Raw genomic sequence first — 21,179 nt, 5'->3', positions numbered from 1 at the left:
AGGAGACTAAGCAGGCACCCCTGTGTTGAGGTTCAGCATGGCGGATGTGTTGTCAGAAAGTCCAGGGTCCAGTTGCAGAGGGAGTTGTTTAATCCCAGGGTCCTTATCTTAGTGATGAGCTTGGAGTGCACTATGGTGTTGAACACTGAGCTGTAGTCAATGAACAGCATTCTCACGTAGGTGTTCCTTTTGTCCAGGTTGGAAAGAGCAGTGTAGAGTGCAATAGAGATTGCTTTAACTGTGGATCTGTGACATACAGGTATGAATTTGGAATCATTCCTTTATCAATTATTTTATTTGCGAGAAAGGCCTGTCATTATTTAAATAAAACAAGAAGCCGAACTTTTAAGTACATAAAGACTGTTTAAAATGAAAATGTCCTTGGCTGAATTGGCCAGCGTAAATGCAAGACAATGGGCACAGCATCAGTGGTGTGGCAACTGTACAATAGCGCTTAGCAGCTACAGTAATGATATATTTGACAGTAAAATATATTATAGGAAATATATCAGTCAATGTATGTTGGTACTGTAATCTGATATTTCCTGCATCAACCTTAGTGCCTCATACCAAATATAGCACTATTTATTCTCTGGTGTAGAGGGTGAATAAGCCTTGACCACAATATTCAGGTGGTTGAGTCGCGCCATCACCTTGGCACCAAGTCTTTTGGTCTGAGACTTCAGAAACATCTCCAGCTGCTGCTCTCTTGATTCCCTGTAGAAGTTATGAGTAAAAGTTATACACACATTAGTAATCATACCTATTGTTCTTGGTTTTGAAATCTTCCATTACATAAAAAAGAGATATGTCTTAGATAAGAAAAATAAAGAATCATAAAGTGTGTGTGTGTGTGTGTGTGTGTGTGTGTGTGTGTGTGTGTGTGTGTGTGTGTGTGTTGATAGTCGTCGATGCTAACACCAGATGCTGAGTGGGAGGGAAAGGAACAGTGTTGTGTTCACCTGGAGGTGTTTGCTGTACTGACAGGCATCATCTGGGGAGTTTTACAGGGACACAGGGAACTAGTGGAGGAGAAGCAAAATGAGCTGTTGTCTCCACTTTTATCTAATCTTTATCTAACGTCCTCTTTTACAATCCCAACCTGGCCACAAGGGGGCAGTAGTACAGCAACATCATTAGCATTCTGTGTAGCTTGACTAATTGTGCATCATGCTGATGTAACGTCATTATTTTAGCCAAATTAGAAGAGATCATTTGATTACAATATGATTTTGACAAATCCAATTATAAACAATTAGCATGCCACACCATCAATAGAAGTACAGAGATAATGACAAACCAAACATGAAGGAATAAACAGAAAATGGAGTGCGTGACACAAATGCTAATTCAAGTCATTGATTGATGACAATTGGCAAGGACTGAAGGGAAGACACACTGATTGAGTTGTAGGCTAAATTAAATGCCAGTATTCCTCATAGGGATTAGAGGTTAATTTAGTGGAAACAGAAATGCATGATGCTTCCTAGTCCTGCAGTGTGTGTGTGTGTGTGTGTGTGTGTGTGTGTGTGTGTGTGTGTGTGTGTGTGTGTGTGTGTGTGTGTGTGTGCGAACAGTATACCTGCTGTCATCTTTAGAGCTGTCGTCTTTCAGCTGTCTGGTAGTGGAAGGTACATTCTCTGGCAGGGGAAACTCGGCTCGGATCATCTCAGGCGTGAGAGATACTCCTGTACTTTCAGACCTGGTAAAACACATCAGTCACACGAACCTCTGAAACGGATTCCTGTTACTTTCAGTCCGTCTGTCTGTCAGCGTGTGTTAGTGCTTACCGTCCATCCAGTAGCTCCTCTGTCATATCTTCTGGAAGGCCATTCAGAGCTGTGGGCGCCATGGTGGGCAGAATGTTACTGTTGAAGGGGTCAGACCTGGTGGAACACACGGTCAGGTGATAGAGACTCGGAGGTCATTAAAGGCCCGGATTCATTGACTGACTCAATGACTCAACTGTATTTATAAAAGGTAACACAATTTCAGCCCATGTTGTACAGCTGAGTATAAACATACAGGCTAACATTCTGTTGATATTTGCATTATCTTCACGTCAGATGACTAGGCAGCCCTATGGTTTGTTGTAGAGGCCGACCTTAACTGATAGGCAACATTTCACTTGGACTTGTTTGGACACTACTTCAACAAAGCAGAGGATAGAGCGCTGGCTCTTAGTAACCCTGGTGTTGGAATGGATTCCAGAAAGGAGTCTGCACCATGGCCATAGATCTTAGACAAGGGAACAGAGCGCCGGTCCCCCCTCACCCTGTAAATATTAAGTAAATCACTGTGTTTCCATTCATAAGTCTGTCTGTGAGACTTGCACTGGTCTGGGCCTGTAGCTAACGTGCTACAGCTTAGCCTTAGCCATTCAAATGATCTGGAGGCAGAGAAGAAGCAAGCAAGAACATCCTTGGAAGAAGTGGACACGCACAAACACACTGAGCCAGCTGGAGGAAGTTTGTGGGTGGCCTATAACCTACAGTGTACTTCCTAAGGAGCAAAAGGGTTTTCCACGTTCGTCAAGTCAAAATGCTCTGAGGAAGGGTAGGAGGTTTTTTAAGTGAAACTTACTGGTTGCGTGCGGTGCCTTCATTGAAGCTCTATGCAATCAATGGAAAATCTGCATATAATAGCAAAACAATCCTAACTATCTCCCGCAGGAGCCTGCTGAGGAGAGAACGGCTCATTATAATGGCTGGAATGGAGCAAATGGAATGGCATCAAATGCCTGGACACCACGTGTTTGATGTATTTGATCCCATTCCACTCATTCTATTCCTGTAATTCCCACGAGCCTGTCCTCCCCAATTAAGGTGTCACCAACCTCCTGTGCTATCTACCTACCCATAGCATCCCAGTACCATGAAACCTCGGCTGTGAGCTGGTCAAACAAGATGATCAAACAAGATAAGCTCATTAATAAAAAAGTGTTCAGTTGTGTGTGAAAAACAACAGTCCATATGTTGCACTGTTATCTCAAGAACACATAGGATAGATGAGTTAGTACATCATGTACTGTTAAGACACTGTCACTTTAGCGGTCGCTTTATGCAGCTGTATGTGTGGTGTGAGCCCTGTAAAGCTGTGCTACTGGATCCTTACATGCGCGGGGCCCACCTACTGGTGAGTGTGGGACTGTTGGACAGAGAGGCCAGGGCAGCCGCTGGGAACTTCTAGCAGGTCATCACGCCTCGGATCACATCCTGCAATTTGATCAGAATAAAGAATTGTGTAATGGTTGTAAAAACGGCTTTGGCTTTAGTCTCAATTACCACAAATGTCCACATTGTGTGAGAAATCAAGGTATTCTATTATTTTTTAATTATATTGAAATTATATATAAATGCAATGCTAGTACACAAAAATGTAAGCGTTTTTGCTTAATAACTCCTCTTGATATGAAAGAGACTTACTGTTCGGTCTACAAATGTCTTCTGAGTGCTGGGGGTGTGCATTCCGAACACAGAGGGCTTTGGGATGGTGTACCGAGGCAGTGGACACAGGTGGAACTCCAGGTCACACTCTAGGTACAGGGGGTCCGCTTTGAAGGCATGGAGACCGGGGGGCTGGGTTCTACAGAGCAGAACAAAGTCCAACATGGAACATGAACAGTATAAATTATCAATGCAAAATGATTCACAATTATAGATAATCGCAGGCCCAGTGAAGGATTCCACTATTGAGAAGAGGAACAGCTGTTGTGGGAATCATCAGGACAGAGATTCTAACAAAACATTTCCAACACTATGCATGATAGCAAGACCAATCATTATGACTACATCTATTGTATACAGCCTTATAATGGACAACCAGGAGATATTTACTAGAGATATGACATAGACGTGGTCCATACTGTAGATATGCATGATGAACACATTTATTTATACAGCAGTGGAGGCTGGTGGGAGGAGCTATAGGAGGACGGGGTTGTTGTAATGGCTGGAATGAAATAGAATAATTGGAATGGAGTCAAACGTGGTTTCCATATGTTTGATGTGTTTCATACCGTTCCATTTATTCAATTCCAGCCATTACAATTAGCCCGTCCTCCTATAGCGCCTCCCACCAGCCTCCACTGATATACTGTAAATAAATAAATACATGTGTTCTATCATATTCTGTGATATTGCCTTACAAAGATTCTGAAGGGGTGTGCGTAGGGAGGCTTCAGCAGGGCGGTGGGGGCCGTGAAGCTCAGACTGGGACACTCGTCCTCCTGCTCCACATCCTCCTCGCCTTCTGGCTCGGCCACTGCACACCCCGAGGGAGAACGGATCACCCTGGGCGACAGTTCATCCTGAAAGACAGGGACACAACCACGTAAGCAACCAGTGCATTAGGAAACCAAACGAAAGACTGAAACAGGAGAGACGACCTGAACTTGTTCAATACCAAACACACATTTTTGTTTTCCGTTACAAAATGTTTTCCTACAGTGTTCCGTAATGAATATGACCCAGCAGAGAAAAAAATCAAATAAAGATTTATCAGTCTTGTATAACTGCCATGCTGGCAAGAGTAGAGATACACTATAAAAATCATATCAATGAGATCTATTAGAAACTCAAGTTCTGCAATTGCAAAAATCCTACTTGACGTTGTGCTAAAGTAAGATCAGATCTGACAGTTGTAGGATGTTTCTGTAATAAGTCATGTTGTGGTAAAGAGTTTGCTATGGAGAGCTGCCTGCAACTGAGTAAGTGTTTGTATGATGGGAGCTAAGTGGGGACCATGAGCTCTGGAGAAGGGTGATTAATGGTTGTCTTGTCACGGTCTTGTCAACCATGGGAAACTATAGGAACATTTTTAAAAGTAATGGTTTGATTACATAAACAATGAGGTTATTGCTGCATCAGTTTGAGCAAATACACACACGCTATTGGATGTCAGAGGAGCAGAGCAGATCCTAGTCTCTGACTGTGACCCCATTAAGTAATCAATCAAACCATTCAGAGTTCTCAGGGTTATTGCTGTTCTATTACATTGTTTATGTTATATCACTTGTACATCATCTCATAAAAGGCTTCAAAGATTGACTTTGATTTATTTGCTTTTGTATAAATGGATCTGTGTATTACACACCAGCTACGTGAACGTCCCACAGTGTTGGTGGTGAGTCTCTTGGCTCACCTGTGCCCCAGTGCATAGAGTCCCGGGCTGGGTTGGGGGAATGTAGCTAACTGCAGCCTCAAAGGCCGAAACAAGCTGGTACCCCATTAACTTGTAATGCTGGGGAACCTTGAAAAACAACACATGTAATGGGACAGAAGTGAGCATGTTACTGTACAATTTATAAGCAAAATCCCTGTCATCATCAGCAGTGACTGAAAGGCAAAAATAGCTAGTTGTTAGTGCTACAATGTACAAGCAACATCAACGATTCTTTATTCAGGCAAAGACCTCTCATAAAACGTACCTTCAGATTGAAGAATGGAGTGTGTCGTTTGACCAGGGCCTCAATAGGCCTAACAGGGACGGCACCCAATGCATTGGGAGCCTGGGCATACAGTACAAGTCCAACACTACGTTATGGTCATTTTCACTAAATCATTACAATGAATACAAGCTACTGGGCAAATTAAATCAGTGTTCCTTCTTTGCAAGTTATCCATGCAAGAACAAGATGGCTTTTTATCAAAGTGCACTGCACTTACCAGTTCATCAGACTGGTTAGGAAGAGAGAAGATAGGGAATGTGAAAGGAATCACGTTGTCTGGTGAGATCTTCGCTGGATGAAAAGTCTCCTCCTCAACTGAAACAGAAGAATGCATGCATCTTGCTTGCTTCCAACATCAAAATGACTTGGGGGTCAAATAACTTTAAGATAAAAAAATATATATTTTGGCACAACAAAAGTGTGTGCTGCATCGTTCAGGTATGTATTTTGATCATATGCCTGTGTCAAATAGAGAACACGTTTGCCCTGTGGGGTCTCAACAGTGCAATACCTCTTACTCCTGTGGACAGGCGCTTCAAGCTCTGAGTCAGCTGCCTCAACGAGACCAGTCTGTTGTTCACACGACATTGAATCACCACCTGAAACACATGGTGCACTCACTTAGAAGTCGTGTTGCTTTCGAAAGGTTATGCATGTTTATAAGTATAACCCTCTTCGTGCTGTATGACATCTGTTACGGTACATCTGTCTTGCTCAAATAGAGAATGATATAAATACAAAACCCCAAAATATTTTCAAGTATGAATTGGGAGAAATATGATATTAAAGAGAACCAGGACTTGGACATTGTCAGCTTTCCAACTGCCTATGAGGTATTGTATAACATACTGGTTTTACAGTTTGGCATTTGATTGAATGTAGGCTACATCATTAAATATAGCTGACCTTAGGAATTCCCCTCCCAGACATACTACAGGGACTACTACACCATCTTATGACATGGCTTAAGATCGTTATCATAGAGAGTATACACACCGTCTCACAGGGTTTTGGCTTGTGGTTTGTGAGTGAAACCATTGTGTTGAGTGGGCTGGGATGAGGCACTTGATGCCTTTAGGGCCTAATCTAAGGCCAATGGAGTGAAAGAGAGAGAGGGCTAAGTACTGTACCTTGCGGGCTGCCTGCTGGAAGAGCCTCAGAGCTCTTTGCCTGATCTCCAGATGACTGCTGGAGTACATGCGAAAGGAAGGCGTGCCCACCGGTGCCTGGAAGATACAAACAGAACAGACGCTTTGATTGTGAAAAAGAAAATGGATGAAAGCAGCTCTCATACTCGGGGGGGGGGGGAGCAATATGCATTCCATTTGATGCCAGTTTAGAGGCAAACAGGTCCATTTTGACTTCGACATGCTTACCTGTCCTGTGTTATGCAGGACCCGTCTGGTAGAGAGCTTAGGTTGGCCTGTAGCAAAGTCCCTCTCCTTCCTCACCTCTCCTTTTCTAACCTGGAATTAAGACGGGCATTTGTCATGTTCAGAATACGAGCAAGTGTGACTAACAGGGATCACGTGAGAATGCATTAGCCCACTAAGCCAAATCCTAGGCATTTGCTAGAGGAGCCATTGCAACTCTTCAAGTGTCAGGTAAGGTTACTGATCATCACACTAGCATGGTCACTAAACTACCTGTGTTACACAAACGTATGAAACACAGATGAGGACAAGGCATAGGGAAGAGGTGTAAAGGCTGTTTTGGTTCCTGGCCTGAGCTCCAGATTCCAGAGAAGACATATGAAAGGAGTTTATCTAATCACCAAGTGGAGTGATTGGCCTCTCTAAAAACAATGGTGGCCTGTAAAGAACAGAGTAAATACAGCCAATAAACAGAGAGAGGGGAGAGGAAGTGCTGTTAAGTGTCCTGGGAGAGATCTGTCATCTGTTCCCCTTTAGAAGAAACAGCAATAGCAGTAGCTCTTCCTGACATTACAGCGTCATGTTGTATATCTAATTTAAAGTCACTACGGTTGGCTTTATACATATACTGGCCGTTCTCAATAAAACTCAAATACAGTTGCACAGCCTGACTTCAAACCAAATCAAATCAAATTGTATTTGTCACATGGACCGAATACAACAGTGAAATGCTTACTTACAAGCCCTTAACCAGCAATGCAGTTCTAAGAAAAATAACTTAATACACTACATATACAGAAGTATGTGGACACCCCTTCAAATTAGCGGATTTGTCTATTTCAGCCCCACCCGTTGCTGACAGTTGTACAAAATTGAGCACACAGACATGCAATCTCCATAGACAAACATTGGCAGTAGAATGGCCTTCCTGAAGACCTCAGTGACTTTCAACGTGCCACCATCATAGGAGGCCACCTTTCCAACAAGTCAGTTCGTCAAATTTCTGCCCTGCTAGAGCTTCCCCGGTCAAACTGTAAATTCTGTTTTTGTGAAGTGTAAACGTCAAGGAGCCACAACGGCTCAGCCATGAAGTGGTAGGCCAGACAGAACGGGATCGCCGGGTGCTGAAGCGCGTAGCGTGGTAAACACTCACTACCGAGTTCCAAACTGCCTCTGGAAGCAAAGTCATCACAATAACTGTTCTTTGGGAGCTTCATGAAATGGGTTTCCATGGCCGAGCAGCCGCATGCAAGCCTAAGATTGCAATGCCAAGCGTTGGCTGGAGTGGTGTAAAGCCCACCACAAATGGACTCTGGAGCAGTGGAAACACATTCTCTGGAGTGATGAATCACACTTAAGCAGATGTTTATTTTAATTTTTTTTACCATGACAGCCTAGGAACAGTGGGTTAACTGCCTTGTACAGGGACAGAACGACAGAGTTTTACCTTGTCAGCTCAGGGACCCGATCTTGCAACTTTTTGGTTACTAGTCCAACACTCTAACCACTAGGCCACCTGCCACCCCCAGTTAAGAGTGATTCTGGGTTTGACGGACTAATCTGGGTTTGGCAGATGCCAAGTTTGGTGGAGGAGGAATAATGGTCTGGGGCTGTTTTTCATGGTTTGGGCTAGGCCCCTTAGTTCCAGTGAAGGGAAATGTTAATGCTACAGCATACAATGACATTCTAGATGATTCTGTGCTTCCAACTTTGTGGCAACAGTTTGGGGAAGGCCCTTTCCTGATTCAACATGACAATGCCCCCGCACACAAAGCGAGGTCCATACAGAAATGGTTTGTCGAGATCGGTGTGGAAGAACTTGACTGGTCTGCACAGAGCCCTGACCTCAACCCCATCCAACACCTTTGACTTGAATTGGAATGCCGACTGCAAGCCAGGCCTAATCGCAGCAATATTCCAACATCTAGTGGAACGCCTTCCAAAAAGAGTGGAGACTGTTATAGCAGCAAAGGGGGGACCAACTCCACATTAATGCCATGATTTTGGAATAAGAAGTTCGACGAGCAGGTGTCCACATACTTTTGGTCATGTTGTGTATATAAATCATAGTTACAATACGGTATGCAAACCGGAGAAAAACTGGTTGCCCAGATTGCTGCACAAGTGATGAGAAAACAAAGCCAGAGCAGAGGAAAACATGAAAAATGCTGGATATACAACATACAGCAACAGTGTTTTATGACTTTTATGACTATCATGAATAATTACAAATCTTACCATATATTCATAATCTGCAAAATCTCTCTCCTCCAAAACCTGTATTTTGGTCTGTGTCGAGACAGAGTCCTTCCCAAAGTGAACTTGCTTTTATCAAAAGAAATCCTTCAACGTTTATCTACAGTACAGTTTGAGTGACCTATGACATTTGGTACATAACCATAGATATGGTCATCTACAGTGCCTTGGGAAAGTATTCAGACCCCTTTACTTTTTCCACATTGTTACGTTACAGACTTATTCTAAAATGTAATTTTCCTCATCAATCTACACACCATACCCCATAATGACAAAGCAAAAACAGGTAATTAGAAATGTTTGCAAATTAACTTTAAAAAAATGTATAAATGAAATACCTTATTCAGGCACTTTGCTATGAGACTCGAAATTGATCTCAGGTGCATCCTGTTTCCATTGATCATCCTTGAGATGTTTCTACAACTTGATTGGAGTCCACCTGTGGTCAATTCAATTAATTGGACATGATTTGGAAAGGCACACACCTGTCTATATAAGGTCCCACAGTTGACAGCGCATGTCGGAGCAAAAACCAAGCCATGAGGTCGAAGGAATTGTCCGTAAAGCTCCGAGACATGATCGTTGCGAGCCACAGATCTGGGGAAGAGTACCACAAAATGTCTGCACCATTGAAGGTCCCCAAGAACACAGTTGCCTCCATCATTCTTAAATGGAAGAAGTTTGGAACCACCAAGACTCTTTCTAGAGCTGGCCGCCAGGCAAAACTGAAAAATCGTTGAAGAGGGGCATTGGTCAAGGAGGTGATTGAGGGAATGGAGCAAAGTACAGAGAGACCCTTGATGAAAACCTCAGACATTGGCGAAGGTTCACCTTCCAAGAGGACAATGACCCTAAGCACACAGCCAAGAAAACGCAGGAGTGGCTTCGGGACAAGTCTCTGAATGTCGTTGAGTGGACCAGCCAGAGCCCGGACTTGAACCCGATTGACCATCTCTGGAGAGACCTGAAAATAGCTGTGCAGCAATGCTCCCCATCCAACCTGACAGAGCTTGAGAGGATCGGCAGAGAAGAATGGGACAAACTCCCCAAATACAGGTGTGCCAAGCTTCTAGCGTCATACCCAAGAAAAATCAAGGCTGTAATTGCTGCCAAAGATGCTTCAACAAAGTACTGAGTAAAGGGTCTGAATACTTATGTAAATGTGATGTGTTTTTTTTTTATAGAATTGCAAAAAAATCTCAACCTGTTTTTGCTTTGTCATTATGGGGTATTGTGTGTAGATTGAAGAAAAAAAACAATTAACACATTTTAGAATAAGGCTGTAATGTAACAAAATGTGGAAAAAGTCAAGGGGTCTGAATACCTTCCGAATGCACTGTTTATGATTATTAATGTGAGTAAATTATGGTTCCTCACCATCTGAGATGATTGGCTCCCTCCTCCTGGATGTCCTGTCAAACCCTGGTCTCAAAGAATGCCTCCTTCATCTGTCTTGTCTGGAGGCCCAGCTGAGGTTGGGCCATCATGACTGAATTGTAAAAAAGAATGTTTTAAAATAAAAAAATATAAAAATATATATATATATATATATATATATATATATATATATATACATCCACAGTTGAAGTTTACATACACCTTAGCCAAATACATTTAAACACATTTTTTCACAATTCCTGACATTTAATCCAAGTAAAAATGCCCTGTCTTAGGTCAGTTAGGATCACCACTTTATTTTAAGAATGTGAAATGTCGGAATAATAGTAGAGAATGATTTATTTAAGCTTTTATTTATTTCATCACATTTCCAGTGGGTCAGAAGTTTACATACACTCAATTAGTATTTGGTAGCATTGCCTTTAAATTGTTTAACTTGGGTCAAACGTTTCGGGTAGCCTTTCACAAGCTTCCCACAATAAGTTGGGTGAATTTTGGCCCATTCCTCCTGACAGAGCTGGTGTAACTGAGTCAGGTTTGTAGGCCTCCTTGCTCGCACACACTTTATCAGTTCTGCCCACAAATTCTATAGGATTGAGGTCAGGGATTTGTGATGGCCACTCCAATACCTTGACTTTGCTGCCATTTTGCCACAACTTTGGAAGTATGCTTGGGGTCATTGTCCATTTGGAAGACCCATTTGCGACCAAGCTTTAACTTCCTGACTGATGTCTTGAGATGTTGCTTCAATATATCCACCTAATTTTCCTCCCTCATGATGCCATCTATTTTGTGAAGTGCACCAGTCCCTCCTGCAGCAAAGCACCCTCACAACATGATGCTGCCACCCCCGTGCTTCACGGTTGGGATGGTGTTCTTCGGCTTGCAAGCATCCCCCATTTTCCTCCAAACATAACGATGGTCATTATGACCAAACAGTTCTATTTTTGTTTCATCAGACCAGAGGACATTTCTCCAAAACGTACAATCTTTGTCCTCATGTTGTTACGGTTGTCTGAAGAATGGGACCAAGGCGCAGCGTGTGTATCGTTCCACATTTTTATTAGAACTGTGAAACTATGCAAGACATACAAAACAACAAACCGTGACGAAGAGGTGCAACATACACTTACTCAAAATAATCTCCCACAAACCCAGGTGGGAAAAACAACCACTTAAATATGATCCCCAATTAGAGACAACGATGACTCTAATTGGAGATCATCCCAAAAAAACAACATAGAAATACAACAACTAGACAAAACCCCCAACATAGAAAAAAGAAACTAGAACCAACATAGACATAAATAAACTAGACAAAACCCTCTGTCACGCCCTGACCTACTCAACCATAGAAAAATAAAAGCTTTCTATGGTCAGGACGTGACAAATGTGCAGTTGCAAACCATAGTCAGTTTTTTTATGGCGGATTTGGAGTAGTGGCTTTTTCCTTGCTGAGCGGCCTTTCAGGTTATGTCGATATAGGACTCGTTTTACTGTGGATATAGATACTTTTGTACCTGTTTCCTCCAGCATCTCCACAAGGTCCTTTGCTGTTGTTCTGGGATTGATTTGCACTTTTCGGATCAAAGTACAGCGAGGGAAAAAAGTATTTGATCCCTTGCTGATTTTGTACGTTTGCCTACTGACAAAGAAAAGATAAGTCTATAATTTTAAACGTAGGTTTATTTGAACAGTGAGAGACAGAATAACAACAAAAAAATCCAGAAAAACGCATGTCAAAAATGTTATAAATTGATTTGCATTTTAATGAGGGAAATAAGTATTTGACCCCCTCTCAATCAGAAAGATTTCTGGCTCCCAGGTGTCTTTTATACAGGTAACGAGCTGAGATTAGGAGCACACTCTTAAAGGGAGTGCTCATAATCTCAGTTTGTTACCTGTATAAAAGACACCTGTCCACAGAAGCAATCAATCAATCAGATTCCAAACTCTCCACCATGGCCAAGACCAAAGAGCTCTCCAAGGATGTCAGGGACAAGATTGTAGACCTACACAAGGCTGGAATGGGCTACAAGACCATCGCCAAGCAGCTTGGTGAGAAGGTGACAACAGTTGGTGCGATTATTCGCAAATGGAAGAAACACAAAAGAACTGTCAATCTCCCTCGGCCTGGGGCTCCATGCAAGATCTCACCTCGTGGAGTTGCAATGATCATGAGAACGGTGAGGAATCAGCCCAGAACTACACGGGAGGATCTTGTCAATGATCTCAAGGCAGCTGGGACCATAGTCACCAAGAAAAGAATTGGTAACACACTTGGAGCTCTTTGGCATCAACTCAACTTGCCGTGTTTGGAGGAGGAGGAATGCTGCCTATGACCCCAAGAACACCATCCCCACCGTCAAACACGGAGGTGGAAACATTATGCTTTGGGGGGGGTTTCTGCGAAGGGGTCAGGACAACTTCACCGCATCAAAGGGACGATGGACGGGGCCATGTACCGTCAAATCTTGGGTGAGAGCCTCCTTCCCTCAGCCAGGGCATTGAAAATGGGTCGTGGATGGGTATTCCAGCATGACAATGACCCAAAACACACGGCCAAGTCAACAAAGGAGTGGCTCAAGAAGAAGCACATTAAGGTCCTGGAGTGGCCTAGCCAGTCTCCAGACCTTAATCCCATAGAAAATCTGTGGAGGGAGCTGAAGGTTCGAGTTGCCAAACGTCAGCCTCAAAACCTTAATGACTTGGAGATCTGCAAGGAGGAGTGGGACAACATCCCTCTTGAGATGTGTGCAAACCTGGTGGCCAACTACAAGAAACGTCTGACCTCTGTGATTGCCAACAAGGGTTTTGCCACCAAGTACTAAGTCATGTTTTGCAGAGGGGTCAAATACTTATTTCCCTCATTAAAATGCAAATTAATTTATAACATTTTTGAAATGCGTTTTTCTGGATTTTTTTGTTGTTATTCTGTCTCTCACTGTTCAAATAATCCTATCATTAAAAATATAGACTGATAATTTCTTTGTCAGTGGGCAAACGTACAAAATCAGCAGGGGATCAAATACTTTTTTCCCTCACTGTACAGTCATCTCTAGGAGACATAACACGTCTCCTTCCTGAGCGGTATGACGCCTGCGTGGTCCCGTGGTGTTTATACTTGCGTACAATTGTTTGTACAGATGAACGTGGTACCTTCAGGCGTTTGGAAATTGCTCCCAAGGATGGACCAGACTTCTGGAGGTCTACAATTTTTTTCTGAGGTCTTTGGCTGATTTCTTTTGATTTTCCCATGATGTCAAGCAAAGAGGCACTGAGTTTGAAGGTAGGCCTTGAAATACATCCACAGGTACACCTCCAATTGACTCAAATTATGTCAATTAGCCTATCAGAAGCTTCTAAAGCAATGACATCATTTTCTGAAATGTTCCAAGCTGTTTAAAGGCACAGTCAGCTTAGTGTATGTAAACTTCTGAGCCACTGGAATTGTGATACAGTGAATTATAAGTGAAATAATCTGTCTGCAAACAATTGTTGGAAAAATGACTTGTGTCATGCACAAAGTAAATGTCCTAACCGACTTGCCAAAACTATAGTTTGTTAACAAGAAATGTGTGGAGTGGTTGAAAAACGAGTTTTAATGACTCCAACCTAAGTGTATGTAAACTTCCGACTTCAACTGTATATCTGTAACTTAGTAACAGCAAATACAGTCTGCAGCAGACCCAAATGGCAATGAATTAAGCATTCCAGACTTTGAATCATCTGAGTTAGCTTTCAGTCATACTAGCAAACAAGTCATCCGACAAACCCGGTTTCTCCCCTCTTTACATTAAGTGAATAGTGAATGACACTCCTTCATCTCTTAGAGAAAATCTAATGTATGTTGATTACTGGTGTGAAAGTTGATTACGGGTGTAAAACTTGTCCAGCTACCTTCCCTCAGGTCTTTAGAGCTCAGTTTATCAGTCTGTTGTATCAGTATCTTGACCACTCCAGCTGGGGCGGACACATCAACTGCTGTCTTCAGGCTCAGCTTCACATCACTCTCTCTTCTCTCCCTTACAGTCTATTGAAATCAAACAATACCAATCACACACCAGATATGTTCATATTCATATGATAACCTCATTATCTACATCATAGTATAGTCTGCTAAATTAACTTGAGTGAGTCGCTCGAAAGCCCCGTAGCTAACATTGTCCTTTATTTCTAGTATGACTCTTATCTCTGTGCAGCTGGGTTTTCAGGATAAATAAGGTGTGATGTCAGCTAGAAGGCTTTCTGGAAACGCACCCGAAGGTACAGCAGGAGATTAATGGTTGCAGTACCTTTGACTTTTCAGGTGTCCGCATTGACCTCTGCTTGGTTTTGGTCAGAGGCTGTATCAAGGAGACAGGTGGAGGCCCTCGACTGTCAACAAACAAAACTTATTTTGCATGTCCCATGTCTTTCTCCTGTTGACTGGGTCAGAAACAACACCAATAAATGTATGTAGCACATTTCCTGCAGTCAAATGACCAAATTACCCTCTAGTGGCCTCATCTGTGGAATGTTACTCATATTTTCTTTTGTAATTTCATAATTAATAAACTTTTTTTTTTTAAATGCTGAAAATCCGATGTTTCTATGTCAAACGGTTTTGTGATATTTCAGTAATATTGGCACGCAAACTGAAAATGTAATACATTTTAACGCTATATCTGACATGGTACAGGTGTCTTCTTTTTTTAAGCCCATAACCATGTGTGTGAGGTGTAAACTTTTGTTTCACAGTAGATTTGTTTAAGACTACCAAGAAACACTCTGTGTGACCCTGATTTAGCCCACTGCAGTGAAATGTCAATAATAGTTTGTTTCCATCACTCTAGGCCTACGGCACAAACCTAATGCTAATGGAGTAAAAGAGAGAGCGCTAAGTACTGTATCTTGGGGACTGCCTGCTGGAAGACTTCCAGAGCTCAACATAGCTATAGTTGACTAATAACTTACCAGGCTTTATCTGCCATTAATAACTTAATTGTGTACTTAGCTAATAATTTGACTTTGATACTGTCATTGGGGCTGTTGGCATTGTAAGAGTAGATATATCCTATCAATATTTGCTGAACAAAATAAGCAATAATCTCCCCATGGTTTCAGTGTAGATGAAGGGGAGGAGACAGGTTAAAGAAGGATTTTGAAGCCTTGAGACAATTTAGACATGAATTGTATGTGTGCCATTGTAATGGGTGCGTGCTGGTGGCAGGGAAGTCAGGCGCAGGAGAGTGAACTTGGTATAAAAGGACCAACTTCGGCGGAAGTCGTGACAGCCATTCGGAGGATGAACGGGCAGGACAAAAGATGTAAGCGCCTTTGTATGGTAGTAGGTGCCAGGCGCACGGGTTTGATGGTGTCAAGAAATACAATGTTACTGGATTTTTCAAGCTCAACAGTTTCCCGTGTGTATCAAGAATAGTCCACCACCCAAAGGACATCCAGCCAACTTCAAATCAAATCAAATTGGCACAACGGTGGGAAGAATTGAACTCAACGTGGGCCAGCATCCCTGTGGAACGCTTTTGACACCTTGTAGTCATGTCTCGATGAATTGAGCCTGTTCTGAGGGCAAAAGAGGGTGCAACTCAATCCGCCAATTCTTCATTTAACTCATTCATATCTTATCTTCATATTTTTTATTGCGGGTCCAGGGAGAAGTAAACATGGGAATATTTGATCTGAAGCACACACATTGAATGGATTGGATACCGATGCATTTTGATATAACTGCAGTTCCCTTGCTTGATAAATCATTAACTTCTCTTAGTCATAACACAGGGGAGTAAAACTCGTCCACTGTCAGTGATGGAGTACACCCATTTTCTCATGGGAACTGAATCAAAAATGATATTTTATATACAGACTAGGAACAAGAATAACCTGTTTATCATTATAAGTGACTGTGCGTGGTTTTGAGTCTGTAGCTCAGGACTAAACAAAGAAGTTAGCCATGAACAGAAATCAATGAAACAAAAGGATATCATCATAACTAGAATCGTGCAGAAGAACCATATATGTGCATTTTCAAGAAATGTAGATAAACATGATACATCATTATAATTTTTTTGGGGGGGAGGAAATTATTAAAGTATCTATCAACCGTAAAATTCCTAATGTGTTATATACACACTTAGAAACAGAGAAACATTTGATTATATGAAAATGGAACAGTATGCACTTGTATGGTTCTTCGCTGCAAGAGTTCATTTTTTATCTCTCTAAATGTTTGTACAATTTCTATTTTCAAAGTTTGCAGACAGAAAGTTTCAATACGGTACATGTGCTGCACTTGGTCTCTCTCACAATAGCACTCGCTCTATGAAATGTGCGTAAGCATTGTTTACACAAGGATATTGTAACCACTTAACAATCACATATTTTCCAGTCTTATCAGTAAAGAAATATATTTGGCTCAGTGCATCAATTGACGGAACTCACAATGACACAAAATAACAAGCAATAACGTGACACAAACCAAGAAAACAGGAACATTGCTGACCATATATCAAATATGTATAAAATTTTAACTATGACCTGGTAAAAATTGCATAATTCAATATAGTATTTGATGAATTAACTTTTAACATTTCAAAATGGTTCTGGGATACCTGAGTGCCAGGTGGGGCGAGGAGGACCCGCTGAGGGTGCAGACGTAGGGTTTGGAGTTGAACTGGGAGATGACCACCTGTAGAGTGACCTGGGACGTGTCATACTGGAACGGCCTGAACGTGACGGTCACCTACACCTTCCCATTTGCTGGAATCACTCCTAGAATCAAACACAAACAAAGGATTATACCGGTCTTGACGAACTCAGAATTTTGACCTATAATGCATTTTTGAAAGGAAAACAATACGTAGGCCTACCTAAACTCAACACTTCGAACCCCTCAAAACAACGGAAAACATAGAGATAGTCTTTCACATCTCTCTACCCAGTCTGAGTACTAGGCTATTTGCGTAACCCCGGAAATCCAGCATCACTCATTGTCTGGAAAGCATCACCATCAATGCCAGAGACAAAACAGCACAGTTCCCCCTGTGCTAGATGCACTGAGTCCCTGACTGCTTTATGTCAATGTGGCTGTTGCAGACCATGAGAATCTTTCCACAGTAATTCAGACAGAAGACATGATGGTGGTGTTGAGGAATCACAGGTCGGGGCTAGGTAATGAGCGAATAATATTACGTGAGTTCATAAGAGGTCAGTCTGGGTGTCAGCAAAAAATTTAAAAAAACTATTATGTGGTTCAAAGTTTAAACTAATCACCTCAAGGAACTAACACAAAAACATAGCCGGAACCTTATTGTGAACCAGAAATGATCCTACCGTCAAATACTTAAAAATAAATTGATACACATCTGGTAATGAGACACGTGGGCTAAATACATTAATCACAGAATATATACCAACTGTAGATAGAATAATACAGGTGTTATCCTCACTGTCTGTCTGGCTGAGCTGTTAAGATGTTGTTGCTATCTTGTTCTGTCATCAGGACTCTAACATAATGGTGTTATTACCACTTTATTCAGTGGCCTAATGTAAAGTGCTACCAAGTCTGTTGATTGGAGTTACCTGACAGGGGCTGGACAGAGAAGGCCTTGTGTGGCTGGATGATGTACACCTGGAACTCAAAGTCAATGGCACAGCTGCAGCTCAGAGGGATCACATGGCTGACACTGGAAGGTCAAAGACGAGTCAAAGGTCAAAGATAACAAGCATAGATATCGCACAGCCCCAGAGAGAAAGGGCAACAGCCTACATGTTCATTGAGACCTACAATGTAAAGCTAAATCAAATTCAGTCAGCCACTCAGTTCAAAAGACAATCATTTTCATCAAGAGACAAAAATACCCTCCGAAAAAAACATGGAAAGTGGATTGCGTCACAATCTGTAAAATGTAAACAATTATTATATCTCTAGGGCTCTACAAATGTTTATATTCTGATATTTGTAAAGTATTCTCTTTCCAAGCGTATTGTTTTAACTGATGATTGTTGAATATGCAAGACAAATACTACTGACCCTAGCATATACCCCAGCATAAGGCTTAGAGAACTAGGATTAGCTATCTACCTGTGCAAATGGACTCTAATATATTGACTTCTCACGGCATCATTAGTGTCAACAGAGATTATTAAAAACAAACGTTTATGATCCGTTACATGACCATAATAACACACTGAGTTTATTCCACAAACAAGCCTTTGTTGCCACTCATCATGTTTATCTGGCAGGCTAATTCAGAAACTGGTGCACTTAGCAAACACTTAGCAGACTAGGCTGTAGCTGTTGCCTATCCCTTACGGGAAAAACACATGAATTTCACATGTGAACACATGTGAAGTGTTCCAAAAACACATGTTTCCATGTGATCTTATGTGAAGTTAATGTGATAAAATGTGACAATTTAAAGCAACATGTGAGAACATGAAACTACACATGTGGAAACGTGATCATATGTGAAGTGTTCTAAAAACACATGATTTCACAAATGTGTTTTTTTCTGTAAGGGATATGAGTGGCCATGCAACTCATGTACAATCCTCTTGTAAAGTTTCATTGATGGGTTTAAAGACTATTCAAAAGGCAAAGATGCACAGAGAGACACAAATGTCCACTTCACCTCACCTTTTGGCCCAGTGGGACAGATGGTATGGTGATGTGTGTTGGGATGTGCAATTCATCGGTGATGAGGTAGGCATGGACTGGAACCTGTAAATTCTCTTCCCCCTGGAGAGAGATTGAGAGAGAATAACAACGCTCCCTGATGCAGATTTCCTGGAGTTCTAAGCAGGACGAAACCTTCTAGCAGTACACTGGTCAGTACACTTACCTTGCAGCAACTATGGAGAGAAACGTTGACAACAAACAACATGTGATGTATAAACACAGCAAATCCCTATTTTGATTGACAGTTGAATAGATTAGAAGTAGAAGTTGAAAATATCACTGTCAGGCATGACACCAAGCGAACTTGATTAGAAACTAACATAGCACTGGATTCCAACCTTGCAATGAACCCGAATACAGTCGTAGAAGTAGCGCCATTCGTCAGGACAGAAGTGTACTTTCACTGTGTAGGACAGCCCGGGGACGAGACGATGCTGCACAGAAAATCTAAATGGAGGAATTAAGCATCAACGCTAACACTCATACAAATCAAAGATTATAGACGGAATGCATAACATGACATCAAATAGTAATAAACAAATACCTTTTTTAAATATTTTGTTTTGAAAAGCTTTGTTTGGGTGTGGATAATGTGAATGTTGATCACTTCAGATGATATGTTGATAAGCTTCCGAGGAAGATTAAAACAAAGATGAATTAGATGATGCCTTGTATAAGAATGTACTGGTAGATGAAGTGCATATAACTGCACAATTTTATCTAAAGTCAGCGCTTTGTCTTTTGTTCAAATGGAACAGTCAACACACTGCTGAAGCTCATTGCTTCACTCACCAAGCTCCTCTGATAATCCTTCCCCAGTTTAAACCCACTGAAGTGAAGTGCTGAGGGTTCTGCTTGGATTGCACTGTTGCTCTTGAATTTGGTATACGTTTCGGGAAGGTATAAGTATAATATAAATGAGATATATGCATTCACCGTCTGCTTAGTCCCATGTGGCTCAATTGGTAGAGCATGGCGCTTGCAATGCCAGGGTTGTGGGTTTGATTCCCACGGGGGACCAGTACAAAAAAAGTTTGAAAATGTATGCACTCACTACTGTAAGTCGCTCTGGATAAGAACATCTGCTAAATGACTAAAATGGAAATATAAGAAACCAAAATGCCTGTGGAGCCACACACTGTATAATGTAGGCTACGGTAACTCAGATAGCATCATGAGCATGCTAGCCTAAGCACTCTGCTACAATAAACATATTCTTCTTGACTGAATATAGCCTGTTAAATATATGACTGAGGTGTATCAAATTGTTCAAGTGTAAGGGTCCTACGGTTCTCTAGTAGGTGATGAGGGACATTAGAGGGACTTCTTTTTCTGTCCTCCACCAGTTGGCACAGGGATAGAGGGGTCTTCTTCCTTTGACTGTCTGTGAATGTCTCTGATTCAGTGTGCCACTTCCATCACTTCTCCATTAAAAACAGGGCTGAAAGAAGATAGCAAACAATATCACAAATTATATCACATCAGATATGTAAATGCTTGCATTTCAAAGATGCAATGTTGTCCATATGGTAATGAGAAGAACCAAATGACACAAAGCTAGCAAGCCAACTTTGTGCATGTGCAGCTACAGTGGTTGACACTGGAAAGTAAGCAAACTAGCTAGGGACGGGTTAGCAAGAGAGAGTGGAAGCTGGCACAACAGAGAGGAGCAGCTAGCCAAGAGGAACAGCTCGCTACTATAGATTGTTATCAAACTACATGACAACCGTGCGACTTTCTGGATATATTAGTCTGTAAACTGATTTTTTTTTAGGTTCGATTTGGTAGCTCATAAACAACACACTTTTTTATTCGTTGCATGATGTCGGTGCTTTTCAGGGTTGAAAACGGCACGTACCTGTTGTTTCACCGACAGAACATCCACCAAACACTCTCGTCGCCATAGTAATGCTTCGGTGGGACGTGGTTAGTACTAGCAAAGAGTTTCTAAGCCCAGAGGCGCAACATCGCCAGACTTCTGGGAATGCTTGCAAAATAGACCCAGCATACAAAACCGGGTTTG

The 21,179-nt window shown here is 41.8% G+C and overlaps 1 protein-coding gene across 1 annotated transcript; it reads right to left on the bottom strand.

Annotated features, from left to right (window-relative positions):
• Nucleotides 1-268: 268 nt before the first annotated feature.
• LOC106574426 (cilia- and flagella-associated protein 221-like) lies at nucleotides 269-19,484 on the bottom strand. Its single transcript, XM_045697640.1, has 19 exons — nucleotides 19,115-19,484; nucleotides 18,058-18,161; nucleotides 17,088-17,247; nucleotides 14,772-14,904; nucleotides 14,377-14,509; nucleotides 10,456-10,567; nucleotides 6,826-6,915; nucleotides 6,580-6,675; nucleotides 5,961-6,048; nucleotides 5,667-5,764; nucleotides 5,429-5,509; nucleotides 5,143-5,250; nucleotides 4,148-4,309; nucleotides 3,426-3,585; nucleotides 3,115-3,215; nucleotides 1,791-1,886; nucleotides 1,583-1,702; nucleotides 963-1,022; nucleotides 269-717 (listed from the first exon to the last, which is right to left on the bottom strand). Exons 6-14 carry the CDS (start codon nucleotides 10,456-10,458, stop codon nucleotides 3,529-3,531), a joined length of 783 nt encoding a protein of 260 aa, XP_045553596.1. The 5' UTR covers nucleotides 10,459-10,567; nucleotides 14,377-14,509; nucleotides 14,772-14,904; nucleotides 17,088-17,247; nucleotides 18,058-18,161; nucleotides 19,115-19,484; the 3' UTR covers nucleotides 269-717; nucleotides 963-1,022; nucleotides 1,583-1,702; nucleotides 1,791-1,886; nucleotides 3,115-3,215; nucleotides 3,426-3,528.
• Between the last annotated feature and the right edge of the window lie 1,695 nt (nucleotides 19,485-21,179).

Source organism: Salmo salar, chromosome ssa16 (genome assembly GCF_905237065.1).
Source record: "Salmo salar chromosome ssa16, Ssal_v3.1, whole genome shotgun sequence".
Lineage (NCBI taxonomy): Eukaryota > Metazoa > Chordata > Actinopteri > Salmoniformes > Salmonidae > Salmo > Salmo salar.
The sequence above is the reverse complement of the archived record's forward strand: the minus strand, read 5'-3'. Positions and strand labels throughout refer to the sequence as shown.